The 17,964-nt window shown below is 35.2% G+C and overlaps 1 protein-coding gene across 1 annotated transcript in view; it reads left to right on the top strand.

The window, feature by feature from the left end:
* Positions 1-17,964, top strand: part of SLC25A12 (solute carrier family 25 member 12) — a 48,807-nt gene that overhangs the window by 14,718 nt on the left and 16,125 nt on the right. The window contains exons 5-11 of the mRNA XM_084265715.1: positions 5,366-5,505; positions 7,702-7,848; positions 8,841-8,979; positions 10,260-10,353; positions 10,954-11,038; positions 16,070-16,154; positions 16,617-16,775. Coding sequence (XP_084121841.1) covers positions 5,366-5,505; positions 7,702-7,848; positions 8,841-8,979; positions 10,260-10,353; positions 10,954-11,038; positions 16,070-16,154; positions 16,617-16,775 — 849 coding nt within the window. The remainder of the gene's footprint in view (positions 1-5,365; positions 5,506-7,701; positions 7,849-8,840; positions 8,980-10,259; positions 10,354-10,953; positions 11,039-16,069; positions 16,155-16,616; positions 16,776-17,964) is intronic.

The raw sequence follows: 17,964 nt of genomic DNA, 5'->3' as shown, positions 1-17,964 counted from the left end.
TGGTTTAACTGGAAGTAAAAGGATTCTTTATAATTTATCCCTTTGGCAGACCGACCATACAGTGATCTGGACTGTATCACTTTTAATTGGCATGTACAATTTCAAGGCATTTTCCAGCTGTTTTTCCTGGTAGAGTCACCACAAAGAAAGCCATTCTCTGATAATCAAACTGGAGAATTTCAGAGACACTTTTTCAGTTAAATACCCATGTTGGTATGGATAGATACAGCTAAAATAATGACATTTTGAAGCAGTATTACTGCCTTCATGTTTGCAATTCTTCTGTATTCAGAATTTTTACATTGTTTTGGAGTAATTGGAAAATATTTATGGAACTGAACATAAGGCTTCTAAAAACATCCTGCAGCTCGAAATCTAATTAAAAATATTTTGCGGAGTATAATGGCCTTTTCTTTAAAGGCATGGTGGGTGGAGAGTAAGGGGATTGGATTACCTAGTAATAAAACTATGTGAAAATTACCATGATATTTGGGAACCGAAATGAACATCAGTATAATAGTTTTGGAAGTTGGGTATATAGTGATACTGAAATCTTGTCAATCCATTTTCTTAAATTTTAATCTGGGAGATAAAGTTCAGATGTCCCTTAATCAGGATGTAGAGTTTGAGAACACTGAAAGAAGATAAGTGAGAAGAGAGAGGAGTTGAATATATGTTGTTCCAGTTTTTTGCTTTTGAGTAGTATTTTTCAGGAAACAAGATCACTCCTAGTACTCCCTCCTCCCCCATTTCCAAAAGAGCAATTGGTTTGAAAATTCTAGGATTAGGATTTAGTCTTAAAAGTTCTGCTTTATAAAATATTATTTGCGACCTTAAAGGCTGGACACCTGTTAAAATGTAAACAGGAAAAAAATCTCATAATATCATGGCTACAAGATCTGAGGATACAAGAAAGCCATCATCTTTTTATCAGTTGTATTGTAAATTAAAACTATTTCTTGGCTTCCTGATAGCGACACATTAGTTGTCTGTTTTGAAGATGTCTTTTGCTTAACACATTTAGATAATGCAGGAAACATCACTGTATGTTACGACTTCCCTTTGTCCTCGTGCTTTTTGTTTGTTTCTTTCCTGATGTATGGCTCTTCAGGTTTAAACTGCAGTTTTAAACACTTGTGAGCAGTATAGGATGGTAGCCATTCTTTTGTAGTAATAATAATAATATAGTACTAAGTTTAAAGACATAGTTCAGCAAGAGGGAACAGAAAAGAACTCCACATTAAAATAATGTGTATCAACATTTGTTGTTATGGCTGTCACTAATTTTAACCATAAACAGAATTACTAATTCTTTTAAAATAAGAGTAGAAATACTATGTAGCTATTTTTGGCTTAGTTTTCTTGCTTTTCCTGCCACTTGTCATATTGCCCTCACATGAAAGTAATTGTATTATTTACATTTGGATCACTCTTAATATCCTTCTGTTGCATAACGTACTGAAAAAAGTCTTTTCACCTTTAACTGTGATTTTAAAAAATTTTATACTTGAAAGTGAAAATATGTAAAATTTGCTGTTAGCAAAAGTAGTGAAAAGCAGCAACATAGAATACATTAAATTGAATAATGTACATTAAGGCAGAAATACGTACAAATGGGACTGCAGATCACTGAGAAGATAGATTTAAAAAACCCAAACCTGTTAAACAACAAGCCTTTAGCATGCTTATGCTGGTACTTAGAGGGATCATGTATTTTTGTGTCTCTAACAAGCACAATTGATGTTCCATCACTAGAGGAAATGGAAAACTTAACAGACTGGTGGCACTGGAGTTGTGTAAAGTTTCTGGTCTACTGCTTGGGGAGCTGATAAGTCAAAATAATAGGTACTATCTCAGGGCTTAGTTGGGGTATGGAGCTCATCCCCACCATGGGCTATCAGCAAGACATCACAGTGTTGATAACTTAGTCTTCTGTGAAATTCGGGATTGCCTAAAAACTTTGGTTTACTTATAATTCCTCTGAGCCCGATAGGTAACCGTGTTTGATGGAGGTTGAGCCAGTTGTGTGTATGCTGCCTGCAGATGGCTGCTCCAGGCATCTGTAATTTGTTTAAAATGGTTGGGTGGGGAAATTCTGAAGCAATCTGGAGAGAATGTGTGTCGCCTTGGAGGTAATGTGCTAGTGCACTAGAGTAGTAGGTTTATTGTTCCTGGGGCTGATGGTAAGTTGAATATGTCATCAGGCTGCTGACTTGTATGCCTATCTGGGAATAAAATGCATTGCTGTAAGTCTGGAAAGAAAGTTATCAGCTCAGTAGGAAAGAATTCCACTGCGGAAAGGTGAGCAAAGAGTAGGAGAAGACATTAATAAATGAGCAACATGTATCGATGGGGACAATGAATGCATTCTGTAAAATGTCATACTAAAATGAAAGGGTTTAAAAATAATTTGCTGTTTGCCCCCTGCAGAATAGCTCTGTTGGAAATCTGAGGTAACTTGTAGTTTATCTTCATTTAGAAGCATTACTGGGGTTTGACTGAACGAGATAAAAAAAAAAAAAAAGGCAAACAACCCCCCCCAGCATCTATACCTTAATGTTACCTGTTTTCTTTGTTGTCAGTGCTTTGCTTCTGCTGTGAAAAAAATAAATTAGTAAGACATTTGATCACAATTCAGAGCGGTGAAAGCATAGGTGATGGACACATTATGTATAATTTTTGAAATGTGATTGTCCGTTTGCCGCTTCTCATCACGTGAGTTGTTAGTTGTGGTGATGGCTATTTCCTTTAATGCAAGAGAATAGCCAACAAAATTGGATTAAAAAGGTGTTCTTGATACATTGTGAAGAAAGCATCGCTACTCTTGGGTAGAAGAAGTAAATGTTAGTGCTTATCTAGAGATATTTGAGAATCCCAAATGGCTTTGGAAAATTGTACTTTGAGTTTCAATGGTTTTAACTATGTTGGTTATCCACAATAGGTACATGGTTTTGCTCCTGTGCCAAAATGTCTCATAAACAAAGCCAACATGGAATTAAGCATTAGATGCACTAGCATACCCTTAAGCCCAAACTACTGCAATGTGTACAGTATACATTACTGATGGGCTGTGGAATAAAAGGTGGCACCTCAATTTTCAAAGAAGCAACAGGCCAATCTGGATACCGTTTCTTTATTTAGCTACTGCTGGGATTCTTCAGATACCAATACACTCAACTATTGAGTATAAATTTATTAATTTATTTAGCAGTATTATTTTTACGTGCTAAAGAATCTTGACTTGTGATGTATTGATGACTAGTTGTAAATTATTTTAATGAGGAAGAATCAACGTGAAAACGATTCTTGTACGATTAAATGTTTGAATGAGAGTTATTAAGACCAAGGGCTTAAGTCTCCTTAAAAATTATTGGAAGATCTGTCTACATGAAATTGTATGAATAATTTCTTAAGAGGAAACCCCCCCTTTTTTAACCTTTATCTAAGCTTAAGAGAAGCAATAATTGGAAGCAATGGAAAAGACAATTTCATGTTTTGGCATGTTCTTTCCTAAGTTTTCATTAGGAAAACTCAATGTGTATTAAAGTGCGTTTTACAGATGTTTAAGCAGTCGGTTTGGCACCCTTTTAGTACATGAGTAGACAAGTCAGGTGAATTTAAGCAGTCCCATCTTCTGTTCCTTTCACACTTCACTGATCTGTTTGTGTTTACAGCACACAAAGGCTGAACCAGTGGTAGGTGGGGGATTTAAATTTACTTCTCCTGGTTCTTTGATCTCAAGCAATGATGAATAAATCTACTACAGCAAATCTTCCAATAGAAGTATGGCAAAACAAAATAGTTTAGCACAGTGCGTTGGGGGCTTTATTTCTCATTTTCTTAACCCTCACGCTGATAATGGTGAATAGATCTGCATGGACAGGTACAAGTAGTCATGGTGGGTTTTTAAGTTTCTTTTGTACCTAAACAACTCCTTTAGCCTACCTTGCAGTGGAAGCTGTGGTTTAAATTGCATAATTTTTTTTACCGTAGTCTATGTTTGATGTTTAAGTATGGGCTAAATAACAGTTGAATCGCTGACTAGCCATAATATGCCCTTTGAATATATAATCTCCAGGTAACTGTGAAGCAGGTGATCTAGCCATGGAATCTCGCTTTGTATGTCCCTGTTTTGAGACAGGTTTGTTCTGAACACTCCCCTTTCCTCACTGGAAGGATGAAGCCATATAGTGACTTCCCTAGATCTGATCTAGAACTAGTAGAATGACTATAGAATTGAACTGATGAATGAATCGAGTAGTCCGCTAGCATAGTGAAAGTAATGCCTTTACTGCAAGTAAATAGCTCCTCAATGAGTTACCAAATGGTGTGAAGTTGTTCTCACTGTATGTTGTCATTTAGCAGAAGTGTTTAAACCTAGAAAAGGTGTGTGTCTAGCTAAAATATTTTGTACTTTGTTTTAAATTTAAGCTAAGTTTTATTTTTGTTGTTAGCAGGTTCTGTTAGTTGCTAAAGCAAATTGGGTACTTTGAGGAAGATTTTGAAAAGTATTCCTGTGGTATGGAGAGATGCCCAGTTATACTGTTTATGTTGTTGGATAATCTGCACAAACCCCAGACTTGTATAGTAGCATGACAGTGCTGTATATGAATAATGCATGCCGGTTTTTATCTAGATGAGGTTTTTGACTGAATTCAGATAATACGTTTAGCATAGAGATTTCAGTTGTACAGTATGAAGAATTCCATATTCTGAAATGACAGGTTTTTTTCTTTGCTTCATTTAAAAGAGGACATTTCTATCTTCGCTTATCTTAAAACATTTTAATAACTGAGACTACCAATTATGTTTTATAGGATTTGATTTTTGTGCTAAGGCCTTATCAAAAGCTTTTAATAAGGTGCTTTCTGCTGAGTTAATGATATGTTTTAGATGGCATTTCTTATACCTATCTTCAATAGACATATTCAGACAGTGTGATTGTAATAAGTTTCAATCAAACCATACTTAGTATGACAAATATTGCGTGAGATTGTAATGCAGGTATTCGTGCTCTTGATAAAGGGCTTAATTTGACTCCTAGCAGAGACAGAGAACCACTATTGATTTTCATATCAGAATGCAAAATAGCTCTTATTTGCCATGTATGAGGGAAATTGCTTCTTAATTAAAACTAAATAAAACACTCACTCCAAGGTTTTATATAGTAATACAGAAAGTATCATGTTGTGTTGCAAATGTGTTCTTACACAGGTCTGAAAAGGTTCGGTTAGCAATTATTCTTAACAAACTAAAACACTTCTTAAACAGCTGCTTAAAACAATCATTTATTTGTATCCTTCCTGGAATGTTTGTAAATTTACTGTACCCCAAAGCTCACTTCTTGTTTTTCTCTCCCCCAAAGCAAATGTCAAAGAAATATTTGAACAAACTATTATTCATCTTCAAATCCCCTTCAACTGGGACTGTGAGTTCATTCGACTGCATTTTGGACATAACAGGAAGAAGCATCTTAACTATTCAGAGTTCACTCAGTTTCTTCAGGTCAGTTATTAACCGTCTTTGAAAGTAGCACTGAATTGAATTTTCACTTCTAATAGCATACTGATACCATTATAATATTTGAGCTTATTCTGGTAATCATTATCTGATACTAATCCTGACAGTTGCTATGAACTGTTTCTTCTTCATACCAGTTCTGTAGGCAGTGTGTACTCGTGCTTTAAGTATGCTATCCTATAAAATAATGTGACTAAATAAACTGTTTATGAAATCAACCATTTTACTGATTACTGTTAAACTAGATTGAGGTTCCACTTTTTCTATCATAGGAATTTAACAACACAACTAACCTCTACCAGAGAAAGATTGCATCTTTAATATAACCATTTGTTATTAACCGTATAACCTGCCATATAAAGGTTTTTGCTTCCTTAACATTTCTTCTAGTTTTATAAGCTTTATCCGAATACTTAAGGTTTTTTTTGCTCTCACTGGCATGCATGCTACCACACATATATTGGGAGTTGGTCTTAAATGCAGCCAGCTTCACAGGAGGCAAATCTTTCCTGAGATGTTGCTGAAGGACCCTCTTGGGATCAGGCTTTAAAGGATCTCTGTCCTAGAACTGGACTTTATGCTAAGCACCAAAGTTACAATAAAAACATGGTAGGAATTGAACATTATACTAAAAGGAAGTAAAGGAAGGCATCAGTTACAAAGTATGTAGGAAGAGGAAAGTAGGAGAAATGTGAGTTATAATTCTTGAGCAAGTAGTTCGTAGAAATGTAGGTAATTGTACTGAATTTCATAAATGAACATACAGTAATTACCTCATGATTTGCTTAGTTTTCTGTCCAGTGAAAAAAGATTGTGTACTTCCAGAGCTGGTCTTTGGTAGACAATATAGTTTTGGTTATACTGTCTTAAAAGTACGGGGTGATAGATGTGCTTTGATATAATCTGTACTTACAGATGAAGAGCAGATTCTAGAAAAATGTGTAACAGGACAGGATCTGAAGTCTACATTGTAAATTGAGATACTGGAGTTTGACACAGTCTTTCAAGGAATAAATTGTCCTGCATTTGATACTACATATTTTAAGTGATCCCAGGTGCAAATTTGGGACACTGGTGCACTAAAACCCCACATTTCTAATGAGAAGAATCTTTTTGTTGGGAACCTAGAGTAAAGTGATAAATGCCTATTCTGGATTTATGTTTATTGTTGCAAAATACTGTCATGTTAGATATGGTAACCTCTTACTGTTGTCATAAAAGAATCTGTATAGGGAATTGTAGTATGTGCTGCAATAATGGATACTGCTGTTCCTCCTTTTAGATCAGGCTGGTTTTCTTATTTGGTCTAAATAGCACCTTGTGGGGTTTGGGACTTGGATCAGAGCAGGTCTTGTTGCACCCTGATCTAGAAAACCTTGATCTTGGGGTTATAAGACTTGAGAAATTACTGTAAAGGTGATATAAGCTAGAGAGTTTGCTCTCTTCTTATTGTCTGTCAGAACACGGTTATTATTTTAGCTGCTTCTGGAGGTCGGAATGACAGCTGAATGTGCTTTATTGTTTGCTTGAATAGAAGGAAACAACTTTTTCTGGACATAGAATTTACAACCATCATTATTATCTCGAGGTTAGGTTACTGCAGTGTGCTTTATATGAAGGTTTGTACAGATTGTATAGGAGTTTTAAATTGCCTGAAATGAGTGACCATTTCTGACATTATGGGAGGTAGCTGTTGGGGGCAATCTAAATCTATATTATATAATTTTCACTGTCCTCCTGTTTATTTTCAAGTGCTTTTCAATGAGTTAGTTTATAATAGCCCAGCCATATTTCATCTTGGATGTGTAAGAGATCAGCTCGCGTTGAGTCCTTAAGATCAATATAAGAAGTTTCTGTAGCAGTTAAGTATTTAATAAAGGAATAGATATCAGACAGGACATGAGTATGTGAAGTTTCTTTTTTAAATCATTTAGTGAAAGTGTGTATTTTCTTACAGTTGAATTGAGGCCATTCTTTGACAGAGGAATGAATCTATGGATAAAATCACTATGCAGACTTCTTGTTTTAGTTGAGCTGGCTTTTAAGTTTAAACTGCAGCTGTGCTGTGATATACACCCACAGCCATATTGAGGCATGCCCTCAGAATATTAAATTAGAGTTTTGTGGACAGTGAGTTACAGAATTTGCTTCTAATTTGCCATTTCTGAATATTCATTCTAGGAGCTACAGTCAGAACACGCAAGACAAGCTTTTGCACTGAAGGACAAAAATAAAAGTGGTATGATAACTGGGTTGGACTTCAGTGACATCATGGTCACGCTTCGCTCACATATGCTAACTCCATTTGTGGAAGAAAATTTAGTTTCGGTAAGTGTAAAGAAAAGTGCCTTGAATTCAGCATTTAATTCAGATGTTACAGCTTGTCTCCCACTTTGTCTTCTCCTACCTGTTTATCACTGCCTTGGTGCTAGAGATTATCACCTTCATAATAGAGTGGGCAGGGTTAAACAGGGCAGCGCTCCAGGGCTGCAGTAGTGGCAAAGTTTGGCAGCCTGGTTTACGTGCTTAAAGTTCTATTGGTAACAGTTTGAGTTAGTCTACTGTACTTTGCACTAAAGTAGGACAGACTGTACTTGGCACAGGAAGAATGTTCATTTAGGACAAAAGCATCTGATTTTTGTATTTGAATATATGACAGATCTCAATAGGTGAAGGCTGTTAATGGTTTTTTCAGATCAGGATTTGGAAAATCAGTATGTAGATTCTAGAGGTAGAATGCTTACAGCTGTGGTAGTCTGGCAAGATCTGTAGGTAAAGTAAATGACGTAAAAGTTATTAACTAAAAGGATATAGTATACAAAAGTATATTAGAAAGCAAGTTATATAAAGTAGTAAGTTTTATCTTACTGTTTTACCTAGAAATCTTGCCTTGTCTAACTAATAAGGCATACTGTCTTCTGTAAAATTTATAGGATGTACTAACTTTGAAATAAATGGCCACTGCTGTATGTGGTGCAAGAAGTCAGTGCCTTTATCTAAAGTAGCATTTACATACATTTCTCTTAGGAATAAAGAACATTAAAAAAATACTCGATGACACATTTAGTGTGTGTATAAGATAAACTGAATCTATTTATGTGATTATTATTCCCTGATTATTTCCCAATGTTCGGTTTTTACCAAAAAGTAGTATCCTGTCTAATATTTCTTCCCTCATGTTTCTATTAAAAATATCTTAAAGGAATATAAGAAAATATTTAATTCTTCCGTTATTTGCCCAAATTAATATTTCTGTAATTTCTAATAAGATGCTATAAAAGGACTTAAGTCACTTCACTGCCTTTGTTTCATTTTTAAAGGTAGCTGGTGGAACTGTTTCACATCAGGTCAGCTTTTCCTATTTCAATGCATTTAATGCCCTTTTGAACAACATGGATCTTGTTAGGAAGATATACAGTAATATAGCAGGTACAAGAAAAGATGTTGAAGTCACAAAAGGTAAAGTATATTTCCTACATTTTATTAACTTTTTAGTTCAGTGCAATTTGTAATCTAGTGTTGCATATGGGTTAAGGCAAGTCAGAAGTGCAGTAGTATGCAAGAAGCTTAGGGCTACTGTGAAAATGTTTAAAGGATGATTTTTGTTTTCACAGTCTAGTAATGATTTTCAGCTAGCCCATTGAGGAAAAGAATCAGGATTCTGGCAGAAGCTTTGTTGACCTTACTAGTTTGTATGCGCAACATCACTGTATGATTAAGGATTTTACCACTCCTTGAAAGGGATGCCTGGTTTCTTAGAGATAGAAAGTTTCTAGGAAATGTGATAGAATGGGTTAAGTTTGAAAATCCATCATCGGTCATCTCCATGTTGTTTTAGCACTAGTTACTTTTTCATGATTAAATCTTTTTTAGGAAAATGATGATAATTTATAATTTCTTAGTGCTTACCTGCCTTGGGAGTTGTATATATAGTTTATGTCTGTTAGGACATAAGTAATCCTGTTGCATATGAAAAGTTGCCATATTTCAGTCTTCCCACAGGCATGGGTGGATTCCTTTAGTAGTCATTTTATGACAGATTTTATCGCTGTATTTTGTACCTGGATGGGTGGGATGAGCCAAGCCTATGTATGCCACGTTCCTTGTTTTTCTTCTTTGTTTGGCTTATGTTCATATGCACTGCATTCCTTTGTTCCTAAAGGAAAGCATAAAATGTCTGTCCTCATCCTCCAAATTGCCTAGCAGTGTTTTTTGGTGGAGATGCATAAATACATCTTACTCTGTTTTCACCGCTGGACTTGTTTACTGTAGCTTGCCAGTGATGTCAGAAATGTGTAATGTAACTTGGCTAGATGAATACCTAAGCTTGGGGTCATTCAGAGCTAGCAGGGAAAGAGATGTGGACATGATGGCAATTGATGAGTCAGGTGCCCCTAAAATTGTGAATAATGGACCAATATTTTGTTCCGTTTTGCAGAACTTCTGAAACAAGAATCACAAATTGTGGGTGTGGTTTTATTAAGCCTGCTAGTATGAGATTTTTTGTTGACTTTGATGCATTCTTACTGCAAATCAGAGTTGTGGAGTCAAACATAATCTGTGTTGAAAATGCCTGCTGAAGATAGATGTTCTAAAGATATCTTTTCCCTTCGCATTATGGATTTTGCATCTTGGTGATAGATTTCAGTTTTATGATAGTAAAGTTACTTGTGAGCATTTAAAGAGGAAATTTGACAAATAACACAATTGCTTTATTTCTCTTTCCCTTTTAAATCCAGAGGAATTTACCCACTCTGCAATACGTTTTGGACAAGTTACACCACTGGAAATAGATATTCTCTACCAACTTGCAGATTTATACAGTGTTACTGGGTAACATAATAATTTTATCATTTTACAATCATCATTTTGCTGTTTTCTTTGTGGAAACTGCTAATTTTTTTCTTAATTTTAAAAGGTTGTGTCTTGCATTGTATTTTATTGCAGCAGTTTATTCACTGCAAACTGTTGGTGTACACATGGGTTTTGTAAGTGAATTGTGTACATCAAGCACAATTATTAATTTTCATATTGTAGTTATGCATATAAACCAGCAAAGTACAGTACTCCTGAAAGGCTACAGTAGAGTGGTATTAACTTAAAGTATTGATGATGTTTTTCGTAGGTCTTTAATGCATCTGAAGTCTTAGATAGGAACACCCAGCAATTGTTTGTGTGTTATATCCTTTATTACTAGTAATCAAGAACTTGCTAATAATCCAAGCCCCCTTTATCTCCACTTACAAGCTGCAAGAATGGACTTTTAACTCTAAAGATTCTTCATTGCAGTGCAGCAGACTTAGATATGCATTCAAATATGACAGGTGTTCTTTTTTAACTTTGGATGTATTCTATGGAGTGTGGCCAGGAATAGTGTGTTGAATGTTTTTGATGTTTTAGCTAAGAGTAATCTTTTCTCTGCCTTGTGTAAAGGCGCTTAACTTTGGCAGATATCGAGAGAATAGCACCGCTGGCTGAAGGTGCATTGCCTTACAACTTGGCAGAACTCCAAAGGCAGGTAGGTAGTAGTAATATATGCAATAAAATTGTTGAAGTTAAGTGAATGTTTCCATGTAGTTGCATATAGAGAGTAATCCACTTAACAGATTCCTAACAAGTGAAATGTGCTGTATTGATAGAAAGACAGAAATGAAGCAAAATATTGAGTATGTGCCTTAACAAGATGTTAGATGTCATATTGAAGGATGGCCTGTTTAGGTATGAGCATGTGTCTATATACTTGGATTCCTTACTGTGAATGCATATGTTCATTCTTGAAAAGGCCTTCACTCAGTAATCTAACTCTGCAAGTATAAAATTATTTTAGTTGGTAAAAATAGGACTTTTAAATGCAAGGCTTATAATTATGTTCTTTTTTGAAAAATTCAATTATATGATTGGCTTAACCATTTATCTAAAATGATAATTGAATTTACTGCACTTGTTGACTGTCCAACCTAGGCAGTAGAAGGGGAATTAAAATTTATTTAGACTGATGAAAAAGGTATAGTGAGAAGATGAAAGATACCATAGTAGAATGTTAAACCTTTGGTCAACCAGAATTTTACATTCATATTTGCTAGCTTTGATTTTATCATAGTTCTCTTATTAAACATATACATGTACAGTACAGCACAAGAGTCCCAGACTCTGCAGTAGGATTTTGAATATAAATTGTTTCTTACTTTGATGGCTTTTTTTGAACTTGTAAGAAGTTCTTACTTTAAGACCAAAGGTTATGCTGCTGTCTAGCTGTTTTGACCTTCTACCACAGTTACTGGGTACCATACTGCTTGCTTTTAGGACTTTCAGGACTGCTTGCAAGTTTTCGTGCTAGAAATAAATCCAGATTTTGGGGGCTTACCTTGACCTTATTCTTCGCTCAGCTTATAATTGGAGAGGCTTTATTTTGCAGGCAGATCTGTCTAACGCTAGTGAAGCTGTGAATTAAATTTTGCCTTAACCTGCATCCAAGACTGAAGCTGAAGTACTGATAACATTGAAGTTTGCAACATAATGGGGCATCTGCTGTGCTGCTAACAGAAATATTCCAATCTGTTCCATTCCATTCCAGAGATATTTTAGAGAAATAATTTTTCTGGAGCATTTTGTAGGTGTCTGCTGTCACAAGAGTAGTTTAGGGTGAATTAAATCAACTGTTTAATAATATAAAGATAAAAATGCACTCAAGAAAATCCTTGAAACAGTTACACAGCAAATTCAGAAAGGAAGACACACGTACATGGTGAATTATATGGCTGCATAAACATAAAATACATAGGCTGGTTGCAGGTTGGTGTTTATTATTTAAAAAATAGGATCTGATCTTAAAAGTTTCTGATGTGCAATCTTTCCTTTTTACTGTTAAAACTTCATGAGAAATTGAAATTCTACACAGAGCCCTCAGTAAGCTTTACAAGAAAATGCAGTAGTGTTCATTTGAACCAGTACATTTTATTCCATCCCATTTTCCTCTGTAATATACAAAGTGGAGTAGGATATCTTAATTCCTAAGGTTTTGTGTGAGCATATCCCATAGTTCTGACTAAATACATCTGTGTCTTCAGTAGATAAATATAATTTTTCGTCCTGAAGGTTCCCATTTTCTTACAGTGTCTAAACAACTCCAATTCTCTCTCATTCAGTCTGTGTTAAAAGTTTTTGGGGCGCCTACCAAGACATCCAAAGGCTCTGATTCCTAAGTGGGCATAGCCTGGCTTGGGCCTGGGTTCTGCTCCCAGCTGCCCACACCTCGCTTGGCACGCAGGCAGCTGAGCTTTGTATGAATTGGCTGCTGCGTGGCCATCTCTTGCAGCTCAGCATGTATGGCACTCTGGTGCTGGTGATGAGTTGCAATAAAATGCTGCTCCTGAATCCCAGTGATTCAGTGACTGATTCCCAAGTAGCTCAGCCATCTGGGCTGTTGGGGCAGGAGGACATGCAGCTGGTAGCAATAACTTTGTCAGCCATTCCAAGCTACATCATCTCCAGTAAATTCAGATTCCCTATTCTGGTGATGCCAGTGACAGATAGTGCTGCTGCAGGGTGGTTTGAGATGTAGAAGCAGCATAGTGACAAAATCACCTGTGCCTTGTTCACCATGAGAATGTCCTGTGTTTGCCAGTACACGAGGGGTCCCAGGAGTCCGTCTGAACATGAAAACTTCCATTTATAAAGCCTTTTATTCTCAGATCACTTTTTAAATTACAAAGAGGTCCATTAAGCTGTTATGTCCACTACAAAATCTAGGTTATGTATTGTTGACAGGAAGATTTTTGATTAGTTCTTCTTCTGTGGTTGAAAAAATTCCCTATGCAGAATATAGCGAGTTTTCCATATGTAGGACTTGGAGTGTATTTTGATTGTTATTACAGGTGGATTTGATAATTCAGTTCTCTTTTAAACTGAGCATCTGATCAGTTCTTAATGTTACCTCTCTGTTGTCCTGAGGTGATCAGACATATCTTACCCAATGAAATAAGTTAGGTAACAGCTACAGAAATTAGTGGTAACAGGCTTCTATAGATTCATCAAGACAAGAATGATGGAATGGCTGATGCAAAAATGTGTATACAACATATATCCAGGCTAATGAAAAATATTTTTAATGAAGTTTGTAGTTACATTCCAAACTGCCAACTTTGGTTTTATTTTGTGTATTTGTGGCACTTACTTTCTGAGTTATTAAATGAGCTTACTCATTAAAGTTCTACTTATTACTAGAACAGAATATACTGTTTCACACTCTTTGAGTAATAAATTATATTTTCGTCCTATTCTACGTTCTGTGTTAAGAGAGCACATTAGAAAGCAATTTTGTTTGTTTTGTAAGGAACAGTCTTTTACTAGACCTTATCCTAAGCTATCCTTACATTACTTTATTTAAACTGTAATGATAAATTGAAAGATAGTCTGGAATAGAAAATATAATTCCAGTCAGGTCCAGCTGTCCCTGCAAAATGAAAAAAAATCTGTAATAACTTTTGTGAGATTTAAAAATTCCCTTTAAAAGGAAAATCTAAAATTTTACATGAACTTACTCTATCTTTGTAGATTTGGTGGAAATGGAAATTAGCCTGCTTTCAATCATGTTTACTTTATTGTCAATTCTTTCATTGTGAAAGATTTTCTTAAAGCCTAGCAGCTGAAAATCCTATGAGTATGACAGCTACAGCAATTTTCTGTTTATAAATATTCATGATTTGAAAGCTATAGCATTAATTACATTCATTTACATATCCATCTGAACACACAAGTAAACTGCAAACTTTGTGGACACTTATTTGATAATATAAAAGTGCCATTTCCTTCACAAAGAATTTGATTTTTAACATCCAGTGACATATTCATTAAGATTAATGTCTGAATGTGATGATTGGCAGTTAGAAGAAAAATAACAACCTTAAAACAGCTAAAAGGAAGCAGGTGTGCAAAACTAGAAGAATTTTTTTGTGGAATGAAGAATAAGTCCTGTTTCTAAGCCTTTTTGGGGTGGTATTATTGCATGTGTCTTTTATTTACATATATCAAAAGAGCTATCTGTATTTTAGAATTTATTTTTGTGGTTTTTTTCCTTTTTTATTGCAAATTTTTTTTTTAGGTCAAGAAAATTTAGTGTTTTGAGACTAGTAAAGCCGTTCTTCAGGTTTATTGCTTCTCTTTGCTTGTTTGATTTATATTTTTTATGCTGTTCCACATGTACACTTTAATTTTGGTGCTATCCAGAATTTCTCTGTTCTTTTGTCTTATGGAAAGAAATGGTAGCTGTTTCTCTCTCTTCTGTGAAAAAAACGTATAAAATAGAATTCATATTATTTACAGGTAACAATCTCCTCTTAATCTCCTAGGCTTCTCCTTACACTGTGTACATGCAGCATAACATTATGCAGGTTTTTGCACGTCTAGTGTAGTAGCAGTCCAAACAAAGTAGCTTTCACTGAGGTACAAGCTGTCTTTCTGTGGATATTTCACTTTCCAGAGCTTCAGTAAGCTGAGCATGACTTAGTTAAGTAGACTTGGTGAGTTAGCTGTGAAATGTGCATGTGGTTATCTTTGTGGTGAATTCATAATGTGCATCAGAGCAAAGCCTCCTGTAGCAGTTTGAGGTCTGTATACATGCCAGCTGTGCTTTCAGGAGTGCATCTCCTAAGGTTACATGGTGCTTTTTAAGAAAAACAAGTTTATGTTTGTGAGATGGGTGTTAGTATCTGCTTTAGTGTGGAATTTAACAGGTAATATCTTGGCCACTTTTATAACCCAGACATGTTATACTGCATAATACAGATTCTTCTCTAATGCCCTTATTTATGTTTGGAAGAAAATTTGGCCCATCTTGCATTCTTTACACAGTGCAAGTTTGTGGACAGTTACATCTTGTTTCCAAAAACTATCTAATAATATGAGTCTCTGCAAATATTTTATATGGGGACTTGTATTTATTTAAAACACTAATACATTTATTATGTATATCATTTAAAACACTAATACATTTATTATGTATAATGATTGAAGTCATAATAGTGTCTGTAAATTGCCAACTGACAAAAAAAAAAAAATCCTGTGGAGAATACTTTGTGTAATGACTTTTTGAAGACATGAAATGTCACACTTATGCTATGTATTAATGTATATGTGATCCTTAAATACATACCATGCTGATAGATGCCATCTGTGAAGATAATTTGTTTTGTGATACTGAGTTTTATTTGAGCCAAAAGGGGGTTCCATGCCTTACAAATTCAAAGGCAACAGAATAGGAAGCAGCAAAGTTGATTTGACTTTGTCTACTCTTTCTTGACTATAGTTGTTTCAGTTATAGTAGGAATATGTAAGGAAGAATATTTTCTGAAAGGAATATTTGAAAAATACATTTCATTCATTAGGTGTAGTGAAAGTTAGATAGTAATTTCTTTCTTTATTCCTTCTTAACATGAAGCCAACAACTTTTATCCAATTCTTTCTATAATGTTACAAAAGCCAATTCACAGCCGTCTTTGTTTTCCCATGCAGATTTTCAAGCATTCTTTTTTCTCTTCTTTTCCTCACACAGCAATCTTTTGGAGAATTAGGCAGGCCTATCTGGCTCCAGGTGGCTGAATCAGCTTATAGATTCACTTTGGGCTCAATTGCTGGAGGTGAGTAATGTTTCTGGTTTTAAGCTTGGGTTAATTCAAGACTGTCTTGCCAGACTACTTAATGTCATCTAAGGTGCATTTCTGGGTTATACACATGAAGAATTGGAGGGTGGAACTGCTTTTGGTTGTGCTATTCCCATTTTTTCCTTATTGCTTCTGTTCTAGTATTGCTCTACAGTCCTCTGAAATTTTACTCCAGTAATGAATTTCCTTAGTGGTAAAATCAGATTTTTTGTTGTTCTTCTATGCAACTTGGTTTATATGGTAGCATAATCCATTCTGCTTGAGATGTTTTTCTAGACTTTCAAGTATTGTCCTTTCCTTTCTTATTTCCAATGTACTAGAGATCTTGCCACTTCATATATTCTTTGTGTTTAAATAAATCTTGTAGAAAATTGTTGTAAGAATTGTATACTATATCAGGAATGATGCAGAAATAGTACTCCAAATGCTTTCTTACAGCTGTTGGTGCTACTGCGGTGTATCCCATAGACCTGGTGAAAACCCGTATGCAGAATCAGCGCTCCTCTGGTTCTGTTGTGGGAGAGCTGATGTATAAAAACAGCTTTGACTGCTTTAAAAAGGTTTTGCGTTTTGAAGGCTTTTTTGGGCTTTACAGAGGTAAGCAAATGAAAATTACATATAAATCAAGTTAGAGATTTCCTGCCTTTTTTTTTTTAATACCTCAACAACTATTTTTTTATGGGAAACCCAGGAAACTTGATAGCATGCACGATTTTGCTTGTTTCGTAGAGCTGGGTATTTATTTTATCTCGACCGTTGTTTGTCATAAGCAATTGCTGTGAAAAAAGTGGGCATATTTTTGTTGCTACCGATTTGCTGCTTAGGTTGGGAAAAGCCCTGATTTCTGGGGTGTGACTGTTACGGACATGATTGCCACTTCACAAATCGAGGATTTTAACTTTTGGCTGGGGACAAACATCAGGAGCAGATCAGCATCTGAGAAATAAAGATCTATTGTGCTGCAAATATGTTTCATTAAAAGAGGTGGAAGACACTAATTTTGAAATGTACCTCTAAAACTGGATGCCAGTCCTTATGCCTCGTGCTCTTCCAGGTAGTGGGACTTGTTTTATAATTTTCTCCCGTGAACAAGAAATTGCATCCTGCAATGCTGTTGTATTATGTTATTCTATTTTACTTTAAAGTATCAACAGTGGAACTCATAAAAGTTCTAATTTGAAAAAAGAAAAAAAAATCCTCTAAAATACAGGTTAAGAATTAAGAGAAACTTACCAGTTAGACCGAAAGCTGTCTTAGATCTTGTTTTAGCTTAGAAGATTCTGAAAGGGGTTTTGTCACATCGATAACAGTCGTTTACATAGAGGGTACGTGCTAGTCAGTTCTCTAAAATTGGTATTTAGTTGTATTCTTTATTTTTAATTGTCATTTCACATAATGAAGAGCACAATTTTCATGAGGATCAGTAAGGTATTTATTAATTGGCACACTTTTTTTTTAGTTGGAGCAAAGTCACTCATTTCTCTGGTGGTCACAACCTCTTCTGCTTGGCAATGTGTTCTGTCACAGTGAAAGGACAGTGTCCTTTAAGGACAGTATTTGAGATGTTTTTGAATGTGAAAGTCTGTGGATTCTGGCTAAAGAGTTTTTTGTAATCTTGCAGGATTTTGCTATGCAAGTAAGTAGAGGGAGGAATATGTCAGTGAAAATGTAAATGAAATAGCTGCAGTCTCCGTCAATTACATTTTACTGGTAAATTGTTTTCCTTTTTTTGTTGCTAAATCTTTGACAGAAGCAAATACTCCTTGAGTTAAATTTATCAGGTTAT

The sequence above is a fragment of the Gallinula chloropus genome (genome assembly GCF_964237585.1).
Source record: "Gallinula chloropus genome assembly, chromosome: 5".
Lineage (NCBI taxonomy): Eukaryota > Metazoa > Chordata > Aves > Gruiformes > Rallidae > Gallinula > Gallinula chloropus.
The sequence above is the reverse complement of the archived record's forward strand: the minus strand, read 5'-3'. Positions and strand labels throughout refer to the sequence as shown.